A 27,268-nucleotide genomic window follows, 5' to 3' on the forward strand; every position below is an offset into this window, starting at 1 on the left:
GGCAAGTCTGGCACAAAAGGCAGTGCACTCCAAACCAGTAGATGCTTCAAACCTCTAACATTCATACTTGTATGAATACTGGTGTTCCTACTACTACTGATTGTTTGTTTGTTGTTTTTTCTCCTGTTTTTGATCTTTTTAAAGTCTTTTTGTAGACGATTTTGAAAATGAGACTACTTGGTCCACCCAGGTCTGGCATTTTTGTTGTTAAGCTTCCGTCTTCATTACACTGGAAGATCTAACAGTTATAATTCAGGTTTTCATATTTGTAAATATTTTAGGACAGCAGCAGAGATTTCATATTCTTACTCAAAAACACTGAAGACATTTTCAATATACAGATTCCAGTCTTCTGTTTCTTCCAACTTTTGCTCATTCTTGTATAGAATCCCATTAAAAATGCCAGACTAGGGTGGAAACCAACTTCAACTTTCCCTCACCGGTCCAGCCCAATGAGTAAACGGCTCCTCTCCTCCTCCTTCTGGCTCTCGTTCTTAAGGTCTGCGAAGACCTGGGTGAAGTAGTGCGGGTCCGAGTTGATCTGCAGCATCTTGGCGCTCATCAGGTTGATTATGGACAGGCAGCGGTCCCAGAATGTTTCCTTGGAGCTTTCTACCAGAAATGGCTTCAAAGGGTAGGAGATCTCGTTCCCCATGTAGGAGTAAGACAAGTAGAGGCAGGTAAGAAGCACCGCCTGCAGCTCATGTTCTGTGGCAACTTCTGAAGACACTACGTCCCGACAGAGCATGTAAACGAAGACAACGTTGGCCGGGGTGATGAAACCTTGGTCCTGCCAGCCTTGCAGCAGCAGTGAACGATCCACGCTGCGTAGCCATAACACTGGGTCGGTGGGGGAGAGGTGCTTAAGTCTGTAGCATCTCCTGCACAGAAATTCACCCAGGCAGCGCAGCAGCTCACTGGTGGAGGCCTGGACAATCACCCTCTTGGGCGTTCCAGGTGCCACGTTAGAGTTGGACAGAGGTGCTTTCTTGACAGACGAGGCCACATTGTTGGAGCTTTTCGAGCCTTGGTTGGAGGGGCTTGATTGATCCTGGGTGAACGTAGAGAGGTTGGCACAGGACTGCGACTTCTTGAGATTCTCGTTGTTCAGGTGGGTGACATTGTTCTGGTAGGTGGTGTTAGGCTGCACTTTCTTAGAGCCCTTTTTCTTGGCTGAAACAGCTACTATCCGCTTCCATGGTAACACGCTGATGAGCGAGTGGCGCTTCAAGTTCTTATCCTTGGCATTCTTGCTGTTTTGGACAGCCGTGTAAGGGCCCACTGTGGCTGGGCCATCCTCGAACAGTGCAGCCTTCCTGTAGCTAGGAGAGAGTGACAGGACGGTTCCCATAATGCCAAAGATGGAAGTGTAGACTCTCTAATTGCACAGAATCGCCTGGTAGTGGAGCTGAGGGTCTTGCCTCACTGCTTCCTAAACTGGAGACCCAGACACCAGGCTCAGTGTATGGTCGGCATCAAAATATGAATCGGTGCTCAGGCTGAAGAACAAGTGTCTGCGTATATAATGTCTAAGGAAGCTCCTTGTTTTTCAGTCTTCAGCCGCAACGCCTGTAAGAAATGAAGAACACACATTATTGATAGAAGGCGTGAGTGGCAGTTACTTTCAGACAAAATGCTGAGCAGGCCCAGTTGACCCCTAATTTGCTTTAAAAATGTGCTGTTTTACAAAATCTACACCTTTAAGCCTGGTTAAAGCTTGAATTTAATAACATGGACAAAGAGAGATTCTTGAGAAGAACCATAATAAACAGAATTATGTTTGGAGAAGAAAAGATGAGGCATTCAAACCCAGCACTGCTGCACCAAGCATTATGGTGGCAGTGTTATGGTCTAGTTCTGTTTTGCTGACAGAGAAAATAATACAAGTAAAATACAATTAAAAATACAGTGGTACCTTGAAACTCAACATCAATTGGTTCTGGGAGTGGCGTTGAGTTTCAAGGTATTTTTTCCCATAAGGATGTATGGGAAACCTGTTAATGCGTTCCATGGAATTATATATATTTTAGGCTACTAATGTGGTTGTTTTTGACACTTATACACTGAAAATAACACAAATATAATATAAAAACACTGAAATAAAAAGCTGATTCTTACAGTTTCTCAGAACCCCGAGCTGTAACACAAGTTTAAAAGTGAAACAGTGAGGAAAATCCAGCTAAACACAGATACATGTGGAGTTTTCAGAGTGAATCTGACGATTATTCCACACAAATGCAGATTCATCTCATATGTCGAGCGCTGAACACAGTGACTGTTCATTGTTAATTTGAAATTAAATAAATACATTTTTAAAAAACAAACTAAGCATGTTGAGTTTAAGGGAAACGTTGAGTTTAAGGGCACAGATTTCTCGACGAAGGGCGTTGAGTTTAAAAGATTTTGAGTTAGGGGCGTTGAGTTACAAGGTACCACTGTACAACATAATAAAAGGGGATTTTAAAGAAATGTAAATCAGGCTAAAATGATTTTTTTTGGAATGGCTTTTCCATTCCTGACTTTAACCCTATCGACATGATGTGGACTGTATTAAAAATGGATTCTGTGGCAGAAAACCCACAATTTTGTTAAACAAACTAAATAAACTCAAATTATTAGGTTTCTTTGGACAGTGTTCCACTCTTTTTTTTTTTACAGAAGGAAAACAGTTTTCCAAATCATTAAAATCTTATTAAAAGCTGCCATGTGTTTACATTTTTTACTGGTGACCTTCACAGTCCCCAGATCTCCTGCCAGCCGAACACATACAGTACAAGAGAATCTGGAACTATGTCTTGAGCGCTTGCTACCCTTTATAACCAAAACACCCATTATGGAAGTATATTTTGGAGAAATACACTGGAACCAAAGTCTGCTGACACAGTTCTGATGTCTCATGATGGTCCAGAGGAATATTAAGCTAATTTATGTTGGATGTATGTATTCCCATGGCAATATGACTTTAAAAATGCTGTTTTATTTGCGTCCCAGTTTATGGGTTCAGCTTGTTGGGATTGCTGGGTTAAGTATGCAACCCATAAAGTGGCATTTTCAGCAATGTTACTTTGTAATGTTCTCTTTTGTGCCTTTTGAAGATATATATGTCAAAATATATGTGTGGTAATATTAAGTAAATACACCGACAAGGCATAACATTATGACCACGGACAGGTGAAGTGATTAACACTGATTATCTCTTCATCACAACACCTGTTAGTGGGTGGGATATATTAGGCAGCAAGTGAACATTTTATCCTCAAAGTTGATGTGTTAGAAGCAGGAAAAATGGGTCAGAGCATCTCCAAAACTGCAGCTCTTGTGGAGTGTTCCCGGTCTGCAGTGGTCAGTATCCATAAAAAGTGGTCCAATGAAGGAACAGTGGTTAACCTGGCGACAGGGTCATGGGCAGCCAAGGCTCACTGATGCACGTGGGGAGCGAAGGCTGGCCCGTGTGGTCCGATCCAACAGACGAGCTACTGTAGCTCACACTGCTGAAGAAGTTAATGCTGGTTCTGATAGAAAGGTGTCAGAATACACAGTGCAACTCAGATTGTTGCATATGGGGCTACATAGCCACAGACCAGTCAGTTGGGAAGGAGGTCATAATGTTATGCTTGATCAGTGTGTATGCCAAGAACAACTGAAAATAATTAATCCAACTATTGAAAGGGTACTACATTTTTTATTTAATAATTATATACTGTATCTTCAACCCGGTTTGTCTGTAAAACCAGCAATGCTGTACTTATATCTTTATAATTAGCAACAGCAACTGTTTTTGCTACACAAATTTCTAACAGGTCTAAATTCAATTATATAAAATTTATTCATTAATATGTAAAGGAACTCATATGCTTAAGGAAGGCCTTTTTTCTGTTCCAGCATGACTGTGCCCCTCTGCATAAAGCAAGGTCTATAAAAATCCAGAGGCCTGCACAGAGCACTGACGTCAGCCCCACTACAGAGCGGGCGTCCAAATACTTTTGGTCCTATAGTGTCTAAATCCAGCATGCTGAGTCAACACTTAAACCCATTCCAGCAGAGTGAAGGTTGTGTTCATGCATAATGGATTGAGAACTGGACTTCTAATTGACCCTAAACGCGTAATTTTTTTGATGAATCTAACCTGACATCTTTCAGCTGTGACAACAAAACTACTGGAATGAGTATGCTTTCTATTTAAATACTGGTTTAGGTAAAAATACACTAAGCTTCTTGCCAGTACAAAACCAGACTATGTCACAGAAGCTAAATGAAATGTTTTTTTCTGAAGTCATAAAATAAACCGTAGATCATTTTTTTGTTTGTTTTATCCTGGTCAGGGTCATGGCAGGTCCGGTTCCAATGGAAAACAATGGGTGTTTGCAGAATACCCAGGACTGAGCGCTAATCCATCACAGGGCCTCAGCAATCCCCCCTTCCCACGGAGACGCACGCCGGCAAAACGCCTCCCTACCTGTATATTATATCTTTCTTTTTATATTATTAATGATTATTTATGGGAGCTCGGGTGGTGTATTGGTCTATTACGTTAGCCCACCACCTCTACTATCCAAGTTTAAATCTCAGCGATTGCGGGTATTCCTGTCCTACACCCAGCTAGAAGAGGACCATAAATAGAATAAATAAATGTAGTTTATTTATATTGGTGGACTTTATATTTACACTGGCACCAGAATTACATTTGTACCCCTTAAAATAATAAAAGAATATGTTAAAACTAATCTGTCTAAATAATTAACTAGTGAAATAAATCAACATGGCCTTAGACAAAACATAAAAGCCTTTAACATGGCACACACAGTTATTAAAAGAAATAAATTTCCAGATAATAAAATCTCTGGGGAGTTGTTTTGAAATAACAATCTGATACAATCAAATCTCCATGTTAAATTCCATGCACAGATCTCTATCAGGAATCCTTCTCATTGCCTAAAGCAAGATTCCATTATTTGGTACTCTAAATGTCATGCCTATTTGAGGATGGAACTAAACAGCAGAATGTGGTTGGTTGTCACAGCTCCTACATCTGATATATGCACAACATATCCATATTTATATGGTGCTTTGTGTGGTCTAAATGTGTTTCACACCTCACTGTAAAATGTTAAGGTTTAATATTTTTTGTTAATATTGAAAGAGAGTTTGAATAAATAGTGGGTAATGTTAATAGTATTTAGTATGTTGTTGTTTCTACACTTACTGTCCATTTTATCAGCTCCACTTACCATATAGGAGCACTTTGTAGTTCTACAATTACTGACTGTAGTCCATCTATTTCTCTACATACCTTTTTAACCTGCTTTCACCCTGTTCTTCAATGGTCAGGACCCCCACAGGACCACTATAGAGTAGGTATCATTTAGGTGGTGGGTCATTCTCAGCACTGCATACCAGCACAACACACACTAACACACCACCACCATGTCAGTGTCACTGCAGTGCTGAGAATGATCCACCACCCAAAAAATACCTGCTCTGTAGTGGTCCTGTGGGGGTCCTGACCAATAAAGAACAGCATGAAAGGGGGCTAACAAAACATGCAGAGAAACAGATGGACTACAGTCAGTAATTGTAGAACTACAAAGTGCTTCTATTTGGTAAGTGGAGCTGATAAAATGGACAGTGAGTGTAGAAACAATGAGGTGGTTTTAATGTTACACATTCACAGTAGGGACAATTTAAAGTAGCCAATCCACCTTCTACATGTACAGGTGATGGGAGAAAACCAAAAACAAAGAAAATCTATGCACACATAGAAAGACAATTCGGGGCGAAAGTCAAACCTAAGTCCCCAGGACCCTGATTGCTTTGTGGCACCCACTCTTTAAGCTCTGCTACTGCATTGCCGTAATGTATTATTGTGCATTAATGTCTTATGTAATTATTTACTTATTATATTAGTTCATTTATTCTTGAAAAATACCTTGAAGAAATGGTCTAGGATCAGCTAAGGTATGAAGGCTTGATGTGTGATAAATGCTCAGCCTGTGTTTGATATCCACTATTTAATCATGCTAATTAAAATGCATTTATTTATTAAACTATTTATTTATTTACTTATTTTTCCGTTTAGGGGGTCGTATAATGTTGCAGGTGCAGCTACAGCAGGTTTGTTTGTTTATTAGAATTTTAACATTATGTTTTACACTTTGGTTACATTCATGACAGGAACAGTAGTTACTCGTTACACAAGATTCATCAGTTCACAAGGTTATATCGAACACAGTCTCGGGCAATTTGATGTCTCCAGTTCATGTCTTTGGACTGTGGGAGGAAACCGGAGCACCCGGAGGAAACCCACATGGACACGGGGAGAACATGCAAACTCCACACAGAAAGGACCCAGGGATCGAACCCGCCCCACCTGGGGATCGAACCCAGGACCTTCTTGCTGTGAGGCGACAGTGATACCCACTTAGCCACACAGCAACACTCATCCAGTGGACCTGGATTTGATCCTTGCTTCAGGTCACTGGGCATCCGTGAGGAGTTTTGCATATTCTTCCTGTGTCCATGCAAGTGGTACTGCGATTGCCTCGTGATACTATGGCTGCTTTAAATTAGCTCTGGGTTTGTGAGTATGTTTGTTTGTTTGTTTGTTTATTAGGATTTTAACGTCATGTTTTTACACTTTGGTTACATTCATGACAGGAACGGTAGTTACTCACCACACAAGGTTATATCGAACACAGTCTCAGACAATTTAGTGTCTCCAATTCACCTCACTTGCATGTCTTTGGACGGTGGGAGGAAACTGGAGCACCCGGAGGAAACTTACGCGGATTCTTCTTGTGTCCACGCAAGTGGTACTGCGATTGCCTCATGATACTATGGCTGCTTTAAATTAGCTCTGAATTTGTGAAGTATGTAAATGTCTGAATGTGTGTTGCCCTGAAATGGATATGCGATTTGTCGCGTATATTCGAATCCCCCGGCAGCGCTGGACCCAACACGACCCTTACCAAGCTAAATCCACTAATGGAGACGATTCTTTACAAAGACAAAGGCACTGTCGCCTCACAGCAAGAAGGTCCTGGGTTCTATTCCCAAGTGGGGCGGTCCGGGTCCTTTCTGTGTGGTTTGCATGTTCTCCCCGTGTCCGTGTGGGTTTCCTCCGGGAGCTCCGGTTTCTCCCACAGTCCAAAGACATGCAAATGAGGCGAATTAGAGATACTAAATTGTCCATGACTGTGTGTTCGATATAACCTTGTGAACAGATGAACCTTGTGTAATGAGTGACTACCGTTCCTGTCATGAATGTAACCAAAAAAGTGTAAAACATTAAAATCCTAATAAACAAACAAACAAACAAAGACAAAGCAGAATAAAAGTCATCAGTGCTTGATTCATTGTTTAGATCTGTGCCTGGAAATTGTATCTCCATTATGCAAAGGTTGTGACTTTTTGCTGTGGGAAAAGACATGATTTGCGAGTCACGCACCACTAGCTTTAAGATGGAAGCAACAGCAAAACGTAAACATCTGATTGGTCTGCGATTAGAAAGACATTGTATATATATCTGATAGATCAGTTATTATAAGGGATTAATTATGCATATTAACAGTAATCAGAAGGTTAGCAGTTCAAGCCTCACCACTGCCAGGTTGCCACTGTTGGGCCCTTGAGCATGGCCCTTAACCCTCAATTGCTTAGACTGTATACTGTCACAGTACTGTAAGTCACTTTGGATAAAAGCGTCTGCAAAATGCTGAAAATGTAAATATATATATATATATACAGTGTATCACAAAAGTGAGTACACCCCTCACATTTCTGCAAATATTTCATTATATCTTTTCATGGGACGACACTATAGACATGAAACTTGGATATAACTTAGAGTAGTCAGTGTACAACTTGTATAGCAGTGTAGATTTACTGTCTTCTGAAAATAACTCAACACACAGCCATTAATGTCTAAATAGCTGGCAACATAAGTGAGTACACCCCTCAGTGAACATGTCCAAATTGTGCCCAAATGTGTCGTTGTCCCTCCCTGGTGTCATGTGTCAAGGTCCCAGGTGTAAATGGGGAGCAGGGCTGTTAAATTTGGTGTTTTGGGTACAATTCTCTCATACTGGCCACTGGATATTCAACATGGCACCTCATGGCAAAGAACTCTCTGAGGATGTGAGAAATAGAATTGTTGCTCTCCACAAAGATGGCCTGGGCTATAAGAAGAATGCTAACACCCTGAAACTGAGCTACAGCATGGTGGCCAAGGTCATACAGCGGTTTTCCAGGACAGGTTCCACTCGGAACAGGCTTCGCCAGGATCGACCAAAGAAGTTGAGTCCATGTGTTCGGCGTCATATCCAGAGGTTGGCTTTAAAAAATAGATACATGAGTGCTGCCAGCATTGCTGCAGAGGTTGAAGACGTGGGAGGTCAGCCTGTCAGTGCTCAGACCATACGCCGCACACTGCATCAACTCGGTCTGCATGGTCGTCATCCCAGAAGGAAGCTGACGCACAAGAAAGCCAGCAAACAGTTTGCTGAAGACAAGCAGTCCAAGAACATGGATTACTGGAATGCCCTGTGGTCTGACGAGACCAAGATAAACTTGTTTGGCTCAGATGGTGTCCAGCATGTGTGGCGGCGCCCTATTGAGAAGTACCAAGACAACTGTATCTTGCCTACAGTCAAGCATGGTGGTGGTAGCATCATGGTCTTGGGCTGCATGAGTGTTGCTGGCACTGGGGAGCTGCAGTTCATTGAGGGAAACATGAATTCCAACATGTACTGTGACATTCTGAAACAGAGCATGATCCCCTCCCTTCGAAAACTGGCAGTTTTCCAACACGATAACGACCCCAAACACAACCTCCAAGATGACAACTGCCTTGCTGAGGAAGCTGAAGGTAAAGGTGATGGACTAAACCCAATTGAGCACCTGTGGCGCATCCTCAAGTGGAAGGTGGAGGAGTTCAAGGTGTCTAACATCCACCAGCTCCGTGATGTCATCATGGAGGAGTGGAAGAGGATTCCAGTAGCAACCTGTGCAGCTCTGGTGAATTCCATGCCCAGGAGGGTTAAGGCAGTGCTGGATAATAATGGTGGTCACACAAAATATTGACACTTTGGGCACAATTTGGACATGTTCACTGTGGGGTGTACTCACTTATGTTGCCAGCCATTTAGACATTAATGGCTGTGTGTTGAGTTATTTTCAGAAGACAGTAAATCTACACTGCTATACAAGTTGTACACTGACTACTCTAACTTATATCCAAGTTTTATGTCTATAGTGTTGTCCCATGAAAAGATATAATGAAATATTTGCAGAAATGTGAGGGGTGTACTCACTTTTGTGATACACTGTATATATATATTTCCTGTTTGGCTTGCCATAATACATGCATAATACCTGCAGCCAATGGGGGGGGCAGTGAGGTGGGTGGTTGAGTTCATGTCGTGGGGGGGCCCCCATCTGCCATGGGCCCCAGTGCACCTGTCCCCCCCCCCCCCCCCCCCCCCCGCACCCTGTGTAGTTACGCTACTGTAAGAGGGACTGAACATGATCTAAATGTCTGATTGCGCAAAATACAAAAGATCTGTCCCTGTTTATTAAAGCAAACAATCCAATGAGAGAAATGTGAAACATTAGAAACATTATTCTCTGTTAAATCCATTTGCATTGTTTGTTATTATTTTTATGTTATTTTTATATCTTGGTGTGAGGTGCGGCTGTCCAAGGTTCTGAAACTGCGCGTCTTTAAATATACTACTGGGTGTAGGCCTGCGTATTTTCATCCTACATGGTAGATGTTCGATCATTTTGACACCATCCACCCATCATGTGTGTTTAGTACATGATGTTCCATCCATAATGTTTACATACAGACCTTATTTGAAATGAAATCTAATACAATAATAAGAATGTTAAATAATAATAAGTAAAGCCCTGTTGATATATTCGATTGGATTAATTTGCATTGACAATTGCAAAACATTTGTTTCCTTTCTGCTGTTGGATATTAAAAATGTATTCAGTAAAACTTACCGTTTGATTTCGCCCAGCACGATGTAAAAAAAATAAATAACACGCAAGCTCCGCAGTAATGGCTGCTTCTCTGTGTCCTACGTAACGCTGAGGCTGAGCATCCAGGTCACACCAGTAAAACCGTATCAGTAGAAGCTCATTGTTGAAGAGATTTCATACCCGTGTACAAAAATGAATCCAGAGGTAGAAGAAATGCCAACCAAAAACAGAATCAGCCGCGGGTTTGGGCGAAGGTGCGGGCATGCGGTCAGTGATGTGATGTGATGTGGGGATGTTGCTGCTGTCTGTGAGTGTTGGGTAGAGATGCTGAGATGGTGGGATGCATCATGTAGAAGCGCTATTGGTCCTCTCCTCCTCCCCACACTGATGCTGTACAAGAGATGGAACAGTGATACAGCGCCTCTCTGTGTTCGGTCAAGAGTTCTGCTTTTTCACAGAACGACCAAGTACTGTGCAGTGGTACCTTGAAACTTAACGTCAATTGGTTCTGGGAGTGGCGTTGAGTTTCAAGGTATTTTTTTTGTACTGGAAACCTGTTAATGCGTTCCATGGTCCCGTGGACTTGCATATATTTTAGGCTTATGTAAAATAATGGGGTTGTTTTTGACACTTATACAGTAGACCCTTGACTTATGAATTTAATTGGTTCCGAAGGGCTGTTCTTAAGTCAAAATGTTCGTTAGTTAAATCTATTTTTCCCATAAGAAATAATGTAAATAGAATTAATCCGTGCCAGACCCCTTACCTAACCTTTCTAATGTCCTAAATTGTCTTATTTGTTATAAATACAAGTATATTTTTCCTTAAATCTTAAATGATAGAATAGACATTACTGTAATAAACAATAATAAACAATACACAGTAGTACTGTACTGTACATAAAAACACATCACATTTCAGTACAGTACATGTGCTGTACCATACACCATAATACATTTCCTTCTTTTTTTTAATAAAATGTATCTACCAGAAACAACAATAACTCTCATATTTCTCTATTATCTCCTTCTTTATTTCAATAGTGTTGTATTTTGTAGGTGTAATTGCACGAAAGAAAGCGCTTTACTCAGCGATTTCCTTCTTCTCTTTCACTCACTGTCCCCTCTGTCTGATACACAGTGACAGCTACTGGCAGGAGTAATTATACAACAACAAATAGTAATAGATTTGTTCATTTTCTCAGCACTACGCTTCCTCTGCAACTTCTTTGAGGCCATTTTAATATTGAATTTAACAAAATATAAAGAAAATACCAAAAAAACACCGTCCACTGTCCGAATGTTCGCTCACTGTATATACTGTATATATATATATATATATATATATATATATATAGAGAGAGAGAGAGAGAGAGAGAGAGAGAGAGAGAGAGAGAGAGAGAGAGAGAGAGAGACGGTCGGAGTTAACTTGTTTGTGACGTCACGTGTTTCACGAATTTCTGTTTGTAATCCGAAATTTGTTCGTACGTTAAGTTGAAAAAGATAATTTGTAACCCAAAATGTTTGTATGGTTAACCGTTTGTAACCCAAGGGTCTACTGTACAGTTTAGGGGTACAAATTTCTCAACGAAAGATTTTGAGTTTAGGGCACTTTGAATTACAAGGTACCACTGTATATAATTTTTCACTATGACAGCAAATCCCTTCATCATGAACACCTACCTTGTTCTACCAGCCTACAGCCATCACTGACAGTTCATTTACATGGAGACATGCATTCTTCAATTTTTGCAGCTTTGATTAATTATTCATTGGCGAAACACCAACACAAAGCTGCTTTGTATCATCATCATAATAAGGGGCATAATAAGGGGACAGTGGTAGCCTAGTGGGTAGAGCATTGGGCTATCAACTTAATTGATAGCATTGGGCTATCAACTTAAAGGTTGAGAGTTTGAATACCAGCTCTTCCATGCAGCCACTGTTGGGCCCTTGAGCAAGGCCCTTAACCCTCTCTGCTCCAGGGACGCCGTACGATGGCTGACCCTGTGCTCTGACCCCAGCTTTCAAACAAGCTGGGATACGCGAAGAAAATATTTTGTTGTATTGTACATCTGTATATGCATATATGACAAATAAAGGCATTCTATTCTACTGTATTATAGAATTATAATAATAATAATAATGGTGCCCCAGTGGCACTGCGGTAAATTATGATATCACACTACCTCTGTGATCAGTTACAGGGGGGACTGGGCAGTCTGACCCTCAGTTCAGGGGAGGGGGTTGTTAATTAACTAAACTGTAGCTTCAGACAAAATTTAGAAACCAGCTGATAGTAGCATTTATCAAACTTATATAAGCAACAGGGCGGCACGGTGGCTCGGTGGGTAGCACTGTTGCCTCACAGTAAGAAGGTCCTGGGTTTGATTCCCAGGTGGGGTGGTCCAGGTCCTTTCTGTTTGGAGTTTGCATGTTCTCGCCGTGTCTGCGTGGGTTTCCACCATGAGCTTCGGTTTCCTCCCACAGTATAAAAACATGCAAGTGAGGTTAATTGGAGATACAAAATTGTCCATGACTGTGTTTGAATTTAAAGACTTGAACTGATGAATCTTGTGTAATCAGTAACTACCTGTCCTGTCATGAATGTAACCAAAGTGTGTAAAACATGACGTTAAAATTTTAACATACAGAGCCTTCTCTGGCTTGCGCAACTGAAGTGCAATTAATAATGGGAGTAAGGACAGGCAAATGTGTATGGTGTGGTCCATAAAAGTTATATATACAAGTCAACCCCCAATTGTCACTGTATAATTCATTCTCTGCCCAACGGTGCTGTAGGCCGGTCAGGTTTCTACATAAAAATATTGGTTGGGGTGAGGGGGCATGCCCCAAAATTAACACCTCAAAACTTGAATAAAGTTCGTTGCCAGTTATGAATTAAAGTAATTCAAGTAAGAATATAACCTGAACATGGTACCAATACATTGGAAGGCACCACATAATCAAACTTCAAACCAGGTTACATGAATTCAGCCAATTATTCTCTATACATAAACAATGACATTAGAATCAATCATCCTGAAGGGCTCATTGACTTTTAAAATGACATTATAAGATGCAATGTTTTTAGAAGGTCAATTAGAGTGCAAATCTGTAGTGCTGTTATTATGAAGTAGAAACATTTGGAAGTAGTGCTCACTAACAAATATATAGCACCCAGCTAATTATCTATTCTCTGTTGCAACACTTACTACCAACTTTTAAACTGTCTTTAGAAGCAACACATGCTGCACATGAACTGTAAGTTGGAAGCTTCATGAGTTCTAGTCTTTACATAGAGCAGAGCTGTACACAAACCTAAGATTTCTGTGAGCAATACCAACTACTGGGTTTGGTTGTTTCAGCTAACACTGGCAATAAAATATGTCATACCAAAAAGCTTAATGAGTTTCAGTGTTATGCTGAATCAATTCTTCACAAAAGCTACAGCACCTACTGTTTTCACAAAACTGCTCATTAAAGGCTTCATGGATTTTGATTATATGGATGATCACCCACATACATGTATAAAGGCAAGTGTATGAGACAGTGGTATAAAGCAAACCAGTTTTAATTTACACCATTTCCCTTATTACCCAGTCACGATCTTACTTATAATCTTGTGGCTAGGGCGGCACGGTGGCTAAGTGGGTAGCACTGTCGCCTCACAGCAAGAAGGTCCTGGGTTCGATCCCCAGGTCCTTTCTGTGTGGAGTTTGCATGTTCTTCCCATGTCCATGTGGGTTTCCTCCGGGAGCTCCGGTTTCCTCCCACAGTCCAAAGACATGCAAGTGAGGTGAATTGGAGATACTAAATTGTCCAAGTGTGTTTGTTATTAAACTTGTGAACTGATGAATCTTGTGTAATGAGTAACTACCGTTCCTGTCATGAATGTAACTAAAGTGTAAAACAAGATCCTAATTTGAAATCCTAATAAACAAACAAATCGTGTGGCTAAATAAAAGTAAATCCTTGCAGTCGTGTTTCAAAATCTGGTGAAAAGTCTGAAAAATATGCTGCTGCAGGGAAATGGATTGACATGGTAATGTGATGTTTAGGTGTCTTCAGTTTTTGTGCATGTAATATATTATGGCTACAATTTTAATGCACATATTCACATAATCTCAAAATAAAACCTAATATATTTAATTTTTAAAAGCCGCATTCATCTTTGCAGCAAAGTTAAAACCTTAAAAACACTGTACATAGTAAACATAATCGAATTCCTATTAAGTCAAGTGAAGTCAAATTTATTTATATAGCACTTTTTACAATAGACATTGTCTCAAAGCAACTTTACAAAAACAAGGACCAACAGATACAAAAACCCCTGCTGAGCAAGCCGAGGGCAACTGTGGCAAGAAAAAACTCCCTTAAAATTACAGGAAGAAACCTTGAGAGGAACCAGACTCAGCAGGGCCCATCCTTCTTGGGTGGTCTGGATGATACTTTAAATGAATAAGATTTACACAAATCATACAAACACAGATTTAAAATGAGCTAAAAGTTATAACTAGCAATAATAAATAATAATAGAGTTATTATTCAGTCCAGTCTGTAATAAAGTCTGTAGTGAGTTCTTGACATTCTTGGTGCAAACACGCCAGGAACCGTCACATCCAGCAGGAGCAGCATTGTTGGCACGGCAGTCTTGACTTCATTCCTTAACCTGGCGCAGGTAAACAGGTTTCCATCAGAAGGATCTCGGGGTAAAACAACAGAAACTGTAGTTAAAAATGTAAAATGCGAGTTGAGAAAAATATCAGTTTTACAGAGAGTTTTAGACTCCGGCAGCCCTAATTATTACAGCATAACTAAAGGGGAGAGCGAACAGGTAACAAGGTCATGAAGGCTTTCACAGGACATCAGCGCCCACCTCCCCCACCGTCATCAAACCTGAGTGATCGGACAAGAGAGGCAGAACGACAGCAACGAAACATCCCTGATCACCACAAGTTTCTATGACCAAGAACCCCCAAGCTATGCACCTTTGTCTATACTAATCAAAAGCCTGAGAAAATAAATATGATTAGGGCAATTAGGGTTGTCATGTTTAATACCTATGGAGAAAGGTGGGGGTGTCTTTGGATGCTTCAGTCACATTTTTGCATCAAACCCACCATTATATTGCCTCAAGACCGGGGTTCGGCAGGTGTTATTTCAGAGGGAACGGTTTTACAATGTATTTAAACGCTATGGTTTGTACACCTCTTGTCGTAGTTAATAGAACAAACAACGTTAACAACAATAAGCTTTAATGCACTACATGTCCCAGGATGCCCCTGCATCTGACGGCGTTTACATAGCTGGTATGTATGCGCAGGGGCTTGTGGGTAGGTAGGTTTTTGAATAGGGAAGATGGCAGCCGCGGCAGTGGTTGAGTTTCAGAGAGCTCAGTCTCTTATTAGTACTGACCGAAACGCTTCTATTGATATTTTACACTCTATAGGTAAGTAGTGGTAAATTTTATTGATATTTTACCGGGTTTATTTAGACATTTAGCGGGTTTTTGGGAGAACTATAGAGCGTTTTTCTCCCGGTTAGCCGGTGCGGTGGTGCTGACTCACTGCACTGTGTGTATGTGCCGTCTCTCAGTTGAATGATGCTAACCGACTGGCTTGAACTGTGTGATTAGCTTAGCATTGCTGTGAAGGCCGCACCGTAGTCATGGAATTTAGCTACCGCTAATTGTGTACTTTGAACAGAAAGTGAATAATAGGACAGTTTACTTAGCTAATGTTTACAGCTCTGCTTTATACTATCGAACATTTCAGTAACGTCTCTGAGTGACTGAATGAGCTTCATTACTTAACTTTTCCCCAGTAGACATGGTAAGAGATTTTAGCCTAGCTAGTTAGCTTGGTAGCTATCATCAGAGAAAAAAACTGACAGTTGTTAGATTACATACATTACTCAGCGATTCACTTTACGTCATCTGTATTAACTGTAAATGAACATCTGGCCGGCTTAGCGTTGTTACATGGGCTTTGTCTGGAACTGTAATTTTTAAAAATAAGTTGCATATTTAAGTGAGGTAGCCAGAAAAATCTGGACCGGTCCAGTACTTCTATATAAACTATATAAAGCAAGCTAAGCTATGTTAGCCTACTAATGCTAACGTCACTGAAAGAACCGATAACCTTTCGGCCATGTATTATCGTGAACTGCTACAAACCTCTCGAAATCAGCATTAGTATTGGCATGACTTCTTCAGACTTCTGCTGTTATTTGCACCAATACCAAATAAACGTTCAATCTACCAGGACCTAGGCCTGTCCCAAATAAACAAAATAATTGTATTTATGAAATAATGTATTGTAAAAATATATGTAGTCATCGAATATTGTCTGTGACTGAATCATTGTTTATATATATATATATATATATATATATATATATATATATGTGTGTGTGTGTGTGTGTGTGTGTGTGTGTGTGTGTGTGTGTGTACATATGTGTGTACATATGTGTGTATATATGTGTGTATATGTATGCATATATATATATATATATACACACACACTCAACATATATATGAGAGATGTGTGTGTGTTGAGTGTAACTATTTTTTCTTTATTTTAATTTTAAAATAAATCAAAATGTTGTTTTTGTTGTGTGTGTATATGTGTATATATATATACATGTGTGTGTATACAGATGTGTGTATATATATATATATATATATATATAATAGTTACACTGTCAACATATACAGTATATATATATATATATATATATATATATATATATATGTGTGTATATGTAAGCATATATATATTTATATATATATATATATATATATATATATATATAAAGTTGTTACACTGTCAACATATATATGTATGTGTGTGTGTGTTGAGAGTGTAACTTTTGTCTTTATTTTCTTTTAATTTTAAAATAAATCAAAATGTTGTTTTTATTACTCTCCCTTTTCACCGCAAATGGAATTAATACATTAAAAAGTGGTGCCACTGTTAGGTTAGTATTAATATAATCAAGTACACCTTATAATGATCAGCCTATGATGATCCGGGTCCTTTCTGTGTGGAGTTTGCATGTTCTCCCAGTGTCTGCGTGGGTTTCCTCCGGGAGCTCCGGTTTCCTCCCACAGTCCAAAGACATTCAAGTGGGGTTAATTGGAGATATAAAATTGTCCATGACTGTTCAACATTAAACTTGTGTAATGAGTAACTACCGTTCCTGTCATGAATGTAACTAAGTGTGTAAAACATGACGTTAAAATCCTAATAAATAAATATAAATACCAGCCTATGAACTTTTTGTTGACACCATGTTTGGAGTTTAGCATATTCTTGATATGTCTGTGTGGATTTTTTTCCAGGTACTTTAGTAAGGTGGATTAGCTGCTCTAAACAACCCATAGTTGTGTATGATTGAGACATGACTAAATGGGTGATTGTGGGGTGCCTTGCAAAATACTTTATTTCCTAATGGCACCTTTTAATGGCTAGGCTCAGACATCGCCAATCATGTCTGTGTTTTAAGCTCAGGATCTTAGCGGAGCTTAGGGCTAGTGTGATTTACCACTTAGCCCCCTGATTGTTATGATGTGTTAAGTTCTTTTCTAACTAAAAGAACTATTAAAGGTAACTAAACATTAAAAGCTGCTGTTGTAAACTTATTGGGGACTTAAAATTTGTTATAGTTTGTAGCATTAAACTGCCTGGGTATTGTAGAATGGTCTTGTGATGATATTGCCCACCCATAGGTTGTAGGGGTGGGTTTATAAAATCGATTTCTCGATTCGAATCGATCTTTATTTGAATGATCCGATATCGGTTCATATAAACGCGAGATCGATCTTTTAAATGAGCCTCTTTTTACGGTGTACACGGAAATCTGTTACCTTCTTTAATCTCGCGTGACCAGCCGCTGTTTTTTCGTGCAACGAGATCTGACCTGCACATCAGTTCAGCATGGCAGAAGCTCCAGCAATGCCTGGTTCACACTACATGATTTCTGCCCTGATTTTCGGCGACTGGTCTGCGCTAGATTTGCCAGCTCGGGAGCAACTCGGCTCTTAATCAATGTGGAACAGCGAGGGGAAACACACGGGAGAGGTTGTAAACAAGTGGAGCAGGGGCGTAATATACTGTAGTTATCGTTCTCTACAAAACAAAATATTTATTATCCTCCCCCCCCCCCCCCCCCCCCCACAGCGACCCGGCAAATCAGAAAGTTGTGTAGTGTGAACTTGGCATAAGCTGTGCAACAGCCAGGTGTATGTTTACATTACACATACACTGTTGTAGCGTGTCAGACATATAAAATAATAATAAATAAAAAAATTAATGTTACTGTTTTTTGTTGTGGATTACTTATTTATGTAAAAACAAATATTTTTAATAATGAGTGTTCTTTGTGCAATTATCACATTCGTTCTCTGTACATATTTAAACAAAACCTGTTAATGTAACTCAAATATGCCTAAATGTGTTGAATCGAAATTGAATCGAAAATCGAATCGAATCGGGACCTTGTGAATCGGAATCGAATCGATCCAGGAAATTAGTGGCGATACCCAGCCCTAATAGGTTGTGTTTTAAATTCCTTATTAATGTCACCACAGTTCTGTGTACACATTAGATAATGTTAATAGTTAATAGTTAACTTTGGTATGGTAAAGGTATTTTTCTTGTTGAAGGGTGAAGTGTTATTGGCTAAAATGTTTACTTTATATTTAAGCATTCTTTTTATGGTTTTCTTCAGTCAGGCGAGATGTCCAGCAGGATGATGAAGAGGCAGTACGTGTCAAAGAACAGAGTATCCTGGAACTTGGCACTCTACTGGCTAAGACGGGACAAGCTGCAGGTAAGATCCTACACTCTGAAACCAAAACATATAACAGTTCTCAGATGTATTGCAAGATAAGGATGGAAAACATGATTTTCATATCAGGACACACTTTTGACTGTAATCACTTTGTTTCGCTTTGGCTTACCAGAGCTTGGAGGGCTCTTGAAGTTTGTCAGACCATTCCTGATCTCCATAAGCAAGGCCAAGGCAGCCCGACTGGTGCGTTCTCTGCTGGATCTTTTTCTGGATATGGAGGCAGCCACAGGACAGGAGGTTGAGCTGTGCCTGGAGTGCATTGAGTGGGCCAAGGCTGAGAAGAGGACGTTTCTTAGGCAGGCACTTGAGGTAACCATGCTGGCCAAATGCACCACCTGATATTAAGATGCTGTCTGATTACAGAGACTTTGACACGTTTATAAATCGAGATTGGAAACAAGTGTGCAGTGTGTGATGTACTCGTCTTGTTCAACAGGCTCGTCTGATCTCACTGTATTTTGACACCAAGAGGTATCAGGAGGCTCTGCAGTTGGGTAAGTTATTTCATAAATCACCTTTTCCATCACAAAGCTTCTTTAGCTTATCAGAAGTAATCAAACCCCTACTGCACCTTACAGCACATTCACAACAAATGGGCTAAATAGAATTCATTGAGGCATTGCTCAAAGGAGTGGCGCAAGGGGTAGCACGGTCACCTCGCAGCAAAAAGGTTCTGAATCTGAAATGGCTTGGGTCCTTTCGTGTGCAGTTTGTATATCTTACTCATATCTGCATGGGTTTTCTCTGGGTGCTTTGGTTTCACCCCACAGTCCGAAAACATTGGCTTAGGTGAATTGGAGATACAAAACTGACCGTGATGGTGTTTGACATTGAACTTGCACTGTTTAAATCATGTCAAGCTGTAATTACCTGCCCTGTCAGGGATGTAGCCATGTTCAAAGCATGTTAAAATTTTAATAAACAATCGGGACGGCACGGTGGCTCAGTGGGTAGCACCGTTGCCTCACAGCAAGAAGGTTCTGCATTTGATTCCCAGGTGCAGTGACTGGAGTTTGCATGTTCTGCTCATATCTGCATGATTTTTCTCTGGGTGCTTTGGTTTCACCCCACAGTCCGAAAACATTAGTCTAGGTGAATTGGAAATACAAAACTGACCGTGATGGTGTTTGACATTGAACTTAAACTGGTTAATCATGTGTAAGCCCAACTACCTGCTTTATCAGTAATGTAAACAGGTGTAAAACATAATGTTAAAATCCTAATAAAAATGCAACTAAAGGGCAGACATGAGAAATATCAGTGAGTTGGACTGACATTAACTGCTTTCTCCTGTTATAATCATGGCCGGTCCACTCGAAAACAAGGCAGTAATACCCTTGACTATCCATCTCAGGGCCTCCAAATATATGGTATTAAATATGCCATAAAGAATTGAGGCTGTTTTGACGGTGAAGGATGAAACTATTTAATGATCATGCAGGAGTTTAAGGCCTGTAATGTCCTGGGGTTTAAACGTGAAAGTGGCAGTGTTACTTATTTAGTTATTATAGTTAAGCCCTTTTGGTTCATTTAGTCTGCTGACCATATGAGTGTTCTCTTTAATTAGGGTTTGAAATGATGAGCAAGTCCTGCATCATGCTCCTTTGTTTATCAGAAAATATCATTCCTATTAAGACCTTTTATTTTGATATTTATTTTTGACATTTTCTGTTAACATTAAGCACTACCTTGCTGTTGTGTAATCAAGACCTTGTGAAGTTTTTGGGTTTGTGTTCTAACAAAATAAGCTACACAAATGACCTGTACATGACCAGTTAAACTGCATGTGTTTTAGATTATACATGGATGCCAGATAATCCACCAAGATCATCTGTTTGCAGGTTCTCAGCTACTCCAGGAGCTCAAAAAGATGGATGACAAAGCTTTACTGGTGGAAGTTCAGCTGCTTGAGAGTAAAACCTACCATGCACTCAGCAATCTGCCCAAAGCCAGAGCTGCCCTCACTTCTGCCAGAACCACAGCCAATGCCATCTACTGTCCACCCAAACTACAGGCAGCCCTGGACATGCAATCAGGCAAGTCTAAAACATGTACTGGCTACAAATGTGACTCTCACGGGGGTTTGGACACCCAGTGATTTAAATAATACATACACAAGCAAGCTACAAAGGACATGTATTGTTTTAAGAAATTAGATCTCACCATGTACTTCCTGTAATTAAGGTAACTGATGTTAGTGAAGTGTTTGTTTATTAGCTGAAGAACAGTTGTTGTTGCTGTATAGATTATAACTTGGATAATGTGTGCACTGTAGGCATCATCCATGCTGCTGAGGAGAAGGATTGGAAGACAGCCTATTCTTACTTCTTTGAGGCTTTCGAGGGCTATGACTCCATCGACAGCCCCAGGGCTATAACTGCACTAAAATACATGCTTCTCTGCAAGATCATGCTCAACTTGTAAGTAAAATAGCAGCTTGTAGTTTGATGTGCAAGTATGTGGGAGGCCCTTTCAATAGCTTAAGTTTTATTTGTCCTATTTTTGAAAATGATCTTTATTGTAAAAGGATAAGAGGGTCAGTAGTACTTGTTGGCATTTGTGTCTTGCATCACAGTCAGAAGTGGCTCATTCATGATATGCATCTACAGATGGTAAAAGCTTTGAAGTGTGGGCAGTTTCTTTGTGGACTTTTACATAAACTGGAGCTATTTACTTCCACTGTTCCTGGTTGTAATGATAAAAATGGACAATTCCTTGAAACTGTGCATCATGAAGCTATGTATCTATTATCTAAATTGAATGCTGTGTCATATGACCCACTTATATTCTGTTACCTCCTTACTAGTAGTGATAATTTCTCTACTTGCCTCTATTTTTACTCGCAAACCAGCCATAAACTTGATGTCATGAGTCAAACTAAATCATAATGTGACTTTCTTACTTATGTTAGGTTATCTACAGCTAAAATCAAGTGACCATAGCTTTTATCTGCTGACACATCATGCATTTACATTACATTTACATTTTCGGGATTTAGCAGAGGCTTTTATCCAAAGTGACTTACAGGTATGATTAAACACAATTTTGAGCAATTGAGGGTTAAGGGCCTTGCTCAGGGGCTTAACAGTGGCAACTTGGCGGTGGTGGGGGTTGAACCGGCAACCTTTTGATTACTAGTCCAGTTTCTTAACCACTGAGCTATCACTGCCCGTTTAAATATAACACATCACTGAGCTTTACGTTAACTAGTCATTAATGCTTTGCTGATTTAAAAACAGTGTAATATAACCCACATGGCAGTAATGTCGAACTGTAAGATGAACATGAACTCTAAGTAGAACCAGTTAAGTGTAAGTGTAAACAGTCGGTAATTAACAGTTCATTACAACAGTTCATTGCGCTACCTAATCATTCTAATTATAATGAATAGAGATGTAGTTGGTATATTAAAGCTCTTCTTGATATCATTTGTGTAGGTATTATAAGATGATAAGCAGAGTTCTACTTTTATACTTAAGGATCATGCAAAAAGGCATCCACTCTTGCAAATAAAAGGACATTTATAACCGACAGCTTTATCTGAAGAATGACTTCTTTAATTGTTGACATCCCTACATCATATATCTAAGTGCTAGTCAGTATACTTTCTATACATCCACGTAAGGGGCGGCACAGTGGCTTAGTGGGTAGCACTGTCGCCTCACAGCAAGAAGGTCCTGGGTTCGATCCCAAGGTGGGGTGGTCCGGGTCCTTTCTGTGTGGAGTTTGCATGTTCTCCCTGTGTCTGTGTGGGTTTCCTCCAGTTTCCTCCCACAGTCCAAAAACTTGCACACGTGAATTGGAGACACAAAATTGTCCATAACTGTGTTTGACACTAAACTTGTGACCCGATGAATCTTGTGTAACGATTAACTGCCTGTGCTGTCATGAATGTAACCAAAGTGTGTAAAACATGACGTTAAAATCCTAATAAATAAACACATTAATGCAAAACACATTTAGGAAAGTGTGATAGAATGACGGCGACGCTTCGTGCTATGAGTGTTTTAGTGAAAGAATTATGTAGTCTTGCTTGTTTTGTTCTTAACCTTTTTTTTCTTCCATTTCAGGCCGGAGGAAGTCCAAGCCCTAATCAGTGGCAAACTGGCCCTGCGTTACGCCGGGAGACAAGTAAGCCCTGTAGTTTTCTTTTGTGTGGTCATTGAGGATTGTTCTGTCTGTGTCCAAACTGAATGGTTCTTTTTCTTCCTCTTCACTCGGAACAGACAGATTCACTGAAATGTGTAGCACTAGCCAGCAAGAACAGATCATTAGCAGATTTTGAAAAGGTGAGACTTGTACTGATGTTTTCAAAGCAATTCCAAGTTCTCTGGTGCTCACTGTGTAACCTTGACTTTCTCTTTTTTTTTAATGAAGGCATTGACTGAGTACACAAAAGAGCTGAGGGACGATCCTATTATCAACACGCACCTGGCCAAGCTGTATGACAACCTGCTGGAGCAGAACCTTATCCGGGTCATTGAGCCCTTCTCCAGAGTACAGGTAGAGCATCCTAAACAACAAAACGAAACTCAAGCACACGTGTCAGGCTGAGTCAGTGCTGGTTAGCCGTGTTCAGTGTGCTAATGAACAGAATCGCAGCATTGTTTTCTTATCATGCTTGTCACTGGATCTTTGCTGATGGTCTGCTTTCTTTTTCTAGATAACACACATATCAGATCTCATCAAACTCTTGAAGGTATGTACTTTTCCCCATTGTATAACCTGTGCCTTTCAACATAAGTTTTATAATAACAATTTTAATCATCTTGATAGACCTTAAGGGGCTGCAGTGTGTTCTCATTTAAAATTAGCTTTGCTCTTACTAAATGAAACAATAATGACACACTGTATCTGGGATCGCAATGCTCTCTGCTTGAGGTTTTGGGTTTGAGGCAATTGTGGTGAAGAAATCAACTATGGTATTAAAAAGAAAAATATAATTTGATAGTTAAAACAAGGCACCCCCCTTTCCTCAAGGGAGAAAAGAGAGATATCTTTAGCTGCACTTTCAATTAAAATGTCTGTTGGAAATGAATTTATGAATTCATCAAAACAAAACGAAATATACTTAATTAGTGACAATGGTGGCCATTTGCTTCCTAACAACCAAGCAGACTTTTCATTAAATGGGTTATTTAGAGGTCAAAGCTGTGATTGTGACAAATTGGCTTTGTCAGCTTGGGTGCTATATTTATATGGATGATCTTTGTTCTTTAAAAACGTACTTTAGTTGATAAGATACCGGCCAATGTCGGACTAATACTTTGTATACTCTTCGCACATCCTTTATTGATACAGCTGATATTTCATAATCCCAGAGTAACTGCGTTTAGCATTATACAATTATTATAACATTCATTCATTCATTGGTTATTAATGGATCTTTAATGAGTCACATGGCTGATAGTTTTATAATTTTTTCTGTTGCAGGGTGATGTTGAGAGAAAATTGTCACAAATGATCCTGGATAAGAAGTTTCATGGCAAGTTCATGTTTTTGCTAATATATTGTTTGATGCTAGAATAAGTGATGAGCACAAAGTTGACTAGTGATTATTAAGTGCAATCTAATTTAATTGTCAATAGCAGTTTTCATCTTGGATTGCATGGTTGTCCAGTAGGTTGTGCTGGTGTAACATAGCTGCTGGGCTCCTGTGTTGGGTATGCTCCTAATCTGAGAGTTATTTATCACATCAAAAAAGCTCAAAACTACACATGACCGGGGGGCGAATTGGTACTTCCAGGTATAAATGAGTGAGTGTAGTGCACTTTAAAGGACTGGCATTCACTTATAGACTTACTGTCTGGTGTTTACGGTGTTCTAACCGTGTTTGAGCACTAGTCTACCAAGTTCAGCTGGCCAGATGTGACTTTCAGGCAGATTAGAAATCTGGTTTAATGCATCAGTGATTCTGGCTTTAATGTAAGGAAGATCGACCGATGTGTTAAATTACTGGCCTAGTAATCAGATAGTTGCCAGTTCAAGCCAAACCACTGTCAGGGTGACATTGTTAGGCCCCTGAGCAAGACAGTAAACCCTCAGTTGCTCAAATTGAATTAAGTCATAATTGTAAGTAGCAAGTATGCAAGTCTTTATTTTATTTCTCAGAGTGTAAATACTGCTACTATTTTGAGATGCCATACAAAATTTTATTGTGCCTGTATATAGTGGCAAAGATTCTATTTTATTCTATTCTTAAGATGGGTCCAAACTTGTAAGTGTCAAGGGGCGGCAGAGGTGGCTAAGTGGGTAGCACTGTCGCCTCACAGCAAGATGGTCCTGGGTTCAGTCCCCAGGTTGGACGGTCCGGGTCCTTTCTGTGTGAAATTTGCATGTTCTCCTCCTGTCTGCGTGGGTTTACTCCGGGTGCTCCGATTTCCTCCCACAGTCCAAAGACATGCAAGTGAGGTGAATTGGAGACACTAAATCGTCCATGACTGTGTTTGATATAACCTTGTAAACTGATGAACCTTGTGTAACGAGTAACTACCGTTCCTGTCATGAGTGTAACCAAAGTCTAAAACATGACATTAAAAACCCTAATAAAACAAACAAACCTCCTAAAGGTGCCCCTGATATATAGGCAAAGATATGTGGACACCTGAGCATAAACATGTTGGACATCCCTGTTCAAAACCATGGATTTTAATAAAGATTCGTGTACATGTCTCAGTGCTGCATTCTCATGTTCTTTAAATAGGTATCCTAGACCAGGGTGAGGGAGTCCTGATCATCTTTGAGGAGCCTCCCGTTGACAAGACCTATGAGGCAGCCCTGGAAACCATTCAGAACATGAGCAAAGTCGTGGACTCACTGTACAACAAAGCTAAAAAGTTGACATAGGTAATTTTTCATATTATTTATGCAGAGCTCATTGTGAAAATGCCAGTACTTTGTTTGGCTAGTGAATTCTAACAGTAAAAATGCTAATTCGTACCTTGTTATCTTTCTTCCAGAACGAACATGAAAGGATGCTGCTCCGCAGAGTGGATGTGTGTGAGTGTATGTCTGCATGTGTGTGTGGCCAACATGTGGAAACTTTTTTGTCAAGGCGAGAAGGGACTATATAGAGTAAGAATCACACATTGCAACGGGATTCACTTGTTCCAACTGAGTTTTTAACTCCTCTTTCAATGGACAATTTCATCCTTCTCTTCTTAATTTTTTTTCTGCCCCAATGTATCTCTCAGCGGCCAACATGGCCATCAGGGAATATTGTACAACTACAATAAAGTCTCGTAAATTCATCCTTTAGCATTGTATAACTCTTCTCCAGTTACAGTGCCATGCTGACCTCATACCCGTTACTGTGGGTGATAAGGGAACTGTTGGAAAGTGTGTATCTTGTAGTCAGATCTTATGGTTTGTTTGGGACTCAACAGTGTCTCAATCAGACTTTCAATCAGTCTTTAATATCACATGGTTAGAGCTGTAAATGGTTCTTTAGGGAGCAGTTTCCAGTCAGACAGGGCTTTCCTTTTTTTATATACACATCAGCAGTCACTTTGCCAGTATACTCTTGATTATACACACTGCAGTTCATCTTCAGTTCTAAACATGCCTACTGTATTGAACAACCCGGAAATGTCTTGTTATAAAAATACCACGGGGAAAACCCCCCCTTTTTTTTGTTTTTTTGTTTAAATGGCCATTTAGACTATATACACTTGATTAAAACAGTCATTAAAGTGTAATTTTTAACAGAATTGACCAGTTTTTCGTTCATTTGGACCTTTTTAATGTCACAAAATACAGATTTCATTTCCCATTTATGCTGTCTCTGGTCCATGCTTAATAATTACTGGGGTCAACACAGTTTTATTTAGATACAGATTTCCTGCATGTGTTTGATTTATTTGGACATTTTATACCTTCAAGTTCTTGCTTGCTTTTGTACCTGAATCAGTAAAGATTAAAATAATACCTGTAGACGCCCTGGAATGCATATAAGCAAAAAAGTTCGATTCACAAGGTGTTACAAGGTCTACTCGATTTGCTTACTTTATTGGGATGTGCATTTTTATTATTTCATTTTTGTAAAAAAAAAAAATACAACATAAACACTTGAATACTAAAGGGTGGTTACTGTTGGATAATATAACAATCAACTTTTAATGTTGTGTGGAGCATTCTTAAATGTTCATTTCAAAAAATGCTTCCCCTGTGTAAAAAAAATTAATAATATACTGTGCTCACCCTTAGTAAAAATGGGTAAAACAAAGAATAATATCTGGTATCATACTTGCCATATGTCACATATCTCATACTTACCTGGCAGGGGCGAGACCATGATCAAGAAGGTGGTTCACCCAGGGCGAGGCTCAGCCATTGCACTCCGGTTGTGCTGACCGCTGCGAATTCCCCAAATGTGGGAATCTCGACTGCATAATTACCGATGGTGGGGAACTGCGTTCACCCTCTCCGCT

General features: G+C 39.8%; 2 protein-coding genes and 1 non-coding gene across 3 annotated transcripts; 2 read left to right on the forward strand and 1 right to left on the reverse strand.

Moving 5' to 3' along the window:
- Window positions 1–351: 351 nt before the first annotated feature.
- On the reverse strand, window positions 352–10,277 carry cdk5r1b (cyclin dependent kinase 5, regulatory subunit 1b (p35)). The gene is made up of 2 exons (XM_063003764.1): window positions 10,006–10,277; window positions 352–1,569 (listed from the first exon to the last, which is right to left on the reverse strand). The coding sequence occupies exon 2, from the start codon at window positions 1,349–1,351 to the stop codon at window positions 437–439; it is 915 nt and encodes a 304-aa protein (XP_062859834.1). The 5' UTR covers window positions 1,352–1,569; window positions 10,006–10,277; the 3' UTR covers window positions 352–436.
- Window positions 10,278–15,331: 5,054 nt separating this feature from the next.
- Window positions 15,332–26,548, forward strand: psmd11b (proteasome 26S subunit, non-ATPase 11b). The gene is made up of 13 exons (XM_063003079.1): window positions 15,332–15,435; window positions 18,717–18,818; window positions 18,952–19,148; window positions 19,276–19,333; window positions 20,681–20,875; window positions 21,115–21,259; window positions 22,910–22,970; window positions 23,066–23,128; window positions 23,217–23,342; window positions 23,503–23,538; window positions 24,273–24,324; window positions 25,543–25,685; window positions 25,799–26,548. Exons 1-12 carry the CDS (start codon window positions 15,345–15,347, stop codon window positions 25,683–25,685), a joined length of 1,269 nt encoding a protein of 422 aa, XP_062859149.1. The 5' UTR covers window positions 15,332–15,344; the 3' UTR covers window positions 25,799–26,548.
- Window positions 26,549–27,105: 557 nt separating this feature from the next.
- LOC134322174 (U1 spliceosomal RNA) lies at window positions 27,106–27,268 on the forward strand. Its single transcript, XR_010013959.1, has one exon. It is a non-coding gene; the product is annotated as a U1 spliceosomal RNA (small nuclear RNA).

This window comes from Trichomycterus rosablanca, chromosome 10 (assembly GCF_030014385.1).
Source record: "Trichomycterus rosablanca isolate fTriRos1 chromosome 10, fTriRos1.hap1, whole genome shotgun sequence".
Taxonomy (NCBI): domain Eukaryota; kingdom Metazoa; phylum Chordata; class Actinopteri; order Siluriformes; family Trichomycteridae; genus Trichomycterus; species Trichomycterus rosablanca.